The following is a 5433-nucleotide window of genomic DNA, read 5'->3' on the forward strand; positions in this document are numbered from 1 at the left end:
AAACAGGACGTAAAAAATGGGGCGTAAAAACGCGGCATAACAAAACTTTTCATAAAAAAAGTCTTTGCGTAAAAACCGTAAACTTTTTAACGTAAAACCTCAAACCCGTAAACTTTGCCGATGATTTTGATGTTTTGCCGGTGATTTATTTGATGTTTGCCGGTGATTTATTGATGTTTGCCGGTGATATGGTTGTTGGTGCTTTTTGATCTTAATCTGGATATTTGGTTTGATTCTAAGTTTAGTATGTTGGGGATTTTGAACTGTGGGTTTTGATTTGTGATATTTAAATCTGTGGGCTTTTGATACGATCGATAGGGTGGCGATGATGTAAAAAAAAGAAAAAAAAACAACGTAGATTTTGATGACGATGGCGCGGGAAGGACGGCGGAAGGTAGGGTTTTTGATCCTGCAACCCCACTTTTGCAGCCTCTTGATTATCGGATAAAATGAGCCAAACCCCATTTTTTTTTCGAGATACCCTTTGTTTTTGATGTTTGTTGGGTTTTTTATATTTTTTTTGAGGCGTTGATGATGATAGCAATCTATCTGAGACACCTACCGAGTAGCGATTTTCTGGGTGCGTTCGTTTTTACGTAGAACGTTAAACGTTTTACGTAGAACGTAAGACGTAAAAAGTTTAACGTGAAACGTAAAAAGTTTAACGTGAAATGTAAAAAGTTTTACGTGAAACGTAAAACGTAAAAAGTTTACGTAAAACGTAAACCGTAAACTTTTTTATCGTAAAACGTAAACTTTTTGACGTAAAACGTAAAAAAACGGCGCGTTAAAACGTAAAAATTTTAACGTAAAACGTAAAAAAACGGCGCGTTAAAACGTAAAAAATTTAACGTAAAAAATCGGCGATTTTCTGTTGCGTTCGGTTTTGCGTAAAAACGTTTTTGTAAAAAAAAAAATTAAACCGTAAACTTGTTAACGTAAACCGTAAACTTTTTATCGTAAAACGTAAAAACGTGAAGCGTAAAAAGTGTTACGTAAATTTTTTCGTAAGTTTTACGTAAAACGTAAAACGTAAAAAGTTTTTCGTAAGTTTTACGTAAACTTTTTCGTAAGTTTTTCGTAAATTTTTTCGTAAGTTTTATGTAAACTTTTTCGTAAGTTTTTCGTAAAACGTAAAAAGTTTTACGTAAAACGTAAAACGTAAAAAGTTTAACGTAAAACGTGAACAGTTTTACGTAAAACGTAAACTTTTTCGTAAGTTTTTCGTAAAATGTAAAAAGTTTTACGTAAAACGTAAAACGTAAAAAGTTTTTCGTAAAACGTAAAAAGTTTTACGTAAAATGTAAAAAGTTTAACGTAAAACGTAAAAACTTTTACGTAAAACGTAAAAAGTTTAAATTTTTAACGCAAAACGTAAAAAGTGTACAAAAGAGGCGCGTTAAAAAAAGTGAAAAAAACGGCGTGTAAAAAAACGACGCATTAAAAAACGTGGAAAACGGCGCGTTTTAAAAAAACGACGCTTGAAAAAACGGCGCGTAAAAACGCGTAAAAAAAGGGCGCGTTAAAAAACTTCAGAAAAAACGACGCGTTAAAAAACTTCAAAAAAAGTCGCATTAAAAAACTTCGGAAAAACGGCGCGTTAAAACGGCGTGTAAAAAACGTGTAAAAAATTTGGCGCGTCAAAAAACGTGGAAAAACGGCGCGTTTAAAAAAACGACGCTTGAAAAAAACGGCGCGTTAAAAAACTTCGGAAAAACGGCGCGTAAAAAACGTGTAAAAAAGCGCGCGTTAAAAAAACGCCGATTGAGAAAAACGACGACTTAAAAAAACGGTGCGTTAAAACGGCGCGTAAAAACGACGTTAAAAAACGGCGCGTTAAAAAAACGCCAATTGAGAAAAACGACGCCTTTAAAAAACGGCGCGTAAAAACAGCGCGTGAAAAACGGCGCGTAAAAAACGGCGCGTAAAAAACGGCGCGTTAAAAAACGGCGCATTAAAAAACGGCGTTAAAAAACGGCGCGTTAAAAAATCGGTGCGTTAAAAACGGCGCGTTAAAAACGGCGCGTTAAAAACGATGATTGAGAACAGCGCGTTAAAAAACGGTGCGTTAAAAACGCCGATTGATAACGGCGCGTTAAAAAACGTCAATTGAGAAAAACGACGCCTTTAAAAAACGGCGCGTAAAAACAGCGCGTGAAAAACGGCGCGTAAAAACGGCGCGTAAAAAACGGCGCGTTAAAAAACGGCGCATTAAAAAACGGCGTTAAAAAACGGCGCGTTAAAAAATCGGTGCGTTAAAAACGGCGCGTTAAAAACGATGATTGAGAACAGCGCGTTAAAAAACGGTGCGCTAAAAACGCCGATTGATAACGGCGCGTTAAAAAACGGCGCATTAAAAAGCGGCGCGTTAAAAACGGCGCGTTAGAAACGGCGTGTTAAAAAAACGCCGATTGAGAAAAACGACGCCTTAAAAAACGGCGCGTAAAAACGGCGCGTAAAAACGGCGCGTGAAAAACGGCGCGTAAAAAACGGCGTTAAAAAACAGCGTTAAAACGGCGCGTTACGCTTGAAAAACGGCGCGTAAAAAAAACGGCACGTTAAAAAACGGCGTTAAAACGGCGTGTCAAAAAAACGTAAAAAGTTTAACGTAAAACTTAAATTGTAAAAAGTATAAAAATCTTTTAAAAAAAATCTGAATTTAAAAATGTTTTTAATAAAAAATTATGTTTAAAAAATAAAAGTAATAAAATGTAATTAATGAATAGGACAAAAAAGGTAATTTAAAATTAATATATATAAAAAGACAAAATAGAGTTATTTTACTTAAATACCCTTTTGGATTATAATATTAAAGACATAATAAGACAAAAAGCTTTTAATATTAATATTAACTACTTTTAATCACATCCATCCATCTAGTTGATCTAAGGGCCATAAAGTGGTTCTCTTGGTTTTTACAACTAGAGGTGGTTTTCATTTTAACGATCCCCTATATACCTATATATATATATATATATATATATATATATATATATAGTTTACGGCTATGTATTACATATATAGAGAAAGTATAAAATGCAATAGCCCTTAACGTGCGACCAGTACGCGACAAAAAAATAACATGCGTAATTTGTTGATACAACATGCGTGATTAGTGTTCATTTCAATTAGCATGCGATTGATCAATTTCGTCTAATTCGTTTCAATTTTCTTTTCGTTTCAGTTCAAATTGGCCATTGTTCGGTCAATTTCACGAATTGTATTCAAATTCATCTTTGATTTTCAAAATTTTCATCAAAAATGACGACTCGAACGATGACCGTAGAATAGATGATGCAGGACCACGACGAAGCTTTGATTCAGACCGTAGAACAAAGGATGCAGGAACATGACCAAGCTTTGATTCGATTGGAGTTAGAGGGCAGTAACAATGGTTTTAGATCGTAGAACAATGGATGCAATTTTTGAACTGGGAGTTAGGGCATTCGTGATTATAGGTATATAACGTGCGTGATTTATGTTTCCAACATGCGTGATTAGGGTTTTTGAGTTTTATAACATGTGTGATTTTCAATGAACGTGCGTAATTATAGATCGTACCGATCGTACGTTAAGAGATACGTACTGTACATTAACCTTCCTCTACATATATATTTATGTTTTTATGAAGATTAGTAACACATAAAAAGTTTTAAAAAATAGCTAGGTTATCAGTGATTCTTTCCTCTCAGCTCTCAAATAATATATATTAAGATTGAACAACATTATCCCCTATTATAAATCAGATCAAAATAAACATTTGCGTCCTTGACATGGACGAGTCTGAATATAAATATGTTCTCTTCTAAATTATTTAACTTATCTGATTACTAGTTGACTTTTTTCGATCGACGAAGTCAATGTCTCAATCTATATGATGTTATCGTAATGACTTGAATCAAAAATACTTTTTTGAGAAAAAAGACAGCTCAACTTGAAAGCGTCCGAGGTCATTAATGCTTGTTTATTTCTTTGTTACATAATTTTAAAACGTATTTTTCATTAGGAAAATAAAATAAATGATTTTATGTATTGTATCGAAGTGTATTAGATAATTTATATTTAATAACTATGATTTTTTTTTGAAAGCTATACTTCAATAATACAACAAGCCAACCCAAACCGGGCTGGCCAAAACAAACACAGAACAAACAATTACATATTTACAAACAAACACCAATCAGCCCAATCTATCCTTTTATTTTTCGATCTATTAGAGAACCAAAGAATCCCGTAGCCTTAACCTCACTAACACTACAAGAATGGACCACCTTTAGCGGCGACAGCTATTCGGATTGGTTTATTAGAGAAAATCAATTTGTTCCTCGCTCTCCATATGCTCCAGCAGGCAATCATAATAATTCCTTGTACCGCATCTTTTTTTCTTTCTGATGCTCTCAACTCCTTGTGAATACCGAGAAGATCCTTAATCGAGAACACAATGATGTACGGGATCTTACACCACATACTAATGCCGTTCCAAATGTTAGACGCAACCAAACATCCAGTAAAAAGGTGTAATGAGGATTCTTCGGCCGAGAAACACAATGGACACACCGAATCTCCAATCTGAGTATTTCTTTTCTTTAATGCCTCGCCGGTAGGGATTCTTTCCATTTCCAATCTCCAAGCATGAATATTGCATTTGGCAGGTACCCATTTACACCAGTCCATAACAAACCCATTGGCCGTCGCAATGTCCGAATGGAGAAGATTCTTAACAGCCTTGACAGAGAACTTACCTTCCTTATCGGGCGTCCATAACCACCTGTCGCCGTTGCCTGTAAACTGGATAGTCTCAATGACAGCAAGAAGCTGCTGGAACTCCGAAATAACACCAGGGTCAGTCATGGGCGACTTCCAGTTCCAAACTAAAACCCGATCCAGACCTTGAAATCTAATCCTGTCCGCAACCGAGCATTTCTTCTCTGACTCCATACGAAATAATTCCGGAAATTTCAGTTTGAGAGGCTCGTTAATAGCCCAAGGGTCAAGCCAAAAGGAGATTTCGGTGCCCCTACACACCTCGCCTTTCATGTAGTTCCGAAGAGGTAAACCTCCAATCTTTGTATTAGTGAATAATTTGGCAATTTTATTCCAAACACCGCTAATCGTCTTCATAAACAGAATGCATTCCCAACCAACACGACTAAAATGGAACGCATCAATGATCCGTTTCCAAAGATTGTCTCTTTCCGTTTTAAATTGCCACCCTCATTTAGTTAGAAGCGCCGTGTTAACCTCATTAAGATTACACAACCCTAATCCCCCTTCTTTCTTGTGTTGAGAAACCCGATCCCAAGCAACCCAATGCATTTTCCTTTCCTCATTAGAACCTCCCCATAAAATTTTTTTTATCATCACTTCCAAATCTGAAATCACCTTTTTAGGAGCTTTATAGAGCTAGAAATAGTAACTCGGTAAGCTTTCCAA

The 5433-nt window shown here is 35.7% G+C and overlaps 1 protein-coding gene across 1 annotated transcript; it reads right to left on the reverse strand.

Moving 5' to 3' along the window:
* Positions 1-4254: 4254 nt before the first annotated feature.
* LOC110920362 lies at positions 4255-5121 on the reverse strand. Its single transcript, XM_022164573.1, has one exon. It carries the CDS (start codon positions 5119-5121, stop codon positions 4255-4257), a length of 867 nt encoding a protein of 288 aa, XP_022020265.1.
* Between the last annotated feature and the right edge of the window lie 312 nt (positions 5122-5433).

This window comes from Helianthus annuus, chromosome 16, assembly GCF_002127325.2.
Source record: "Helianthus annuus cultivar XRQ/B chromosome 16, HanXRQr2.0-SUNRISE, whole genome shotgun sequence".
NCBI classification, from domain to species: Eukaryota; Viridiplantae; Streptophyta; class Magnoliopsida; order Asterales; family Asteraceae; genus Helianthus; species Helianthus annuus.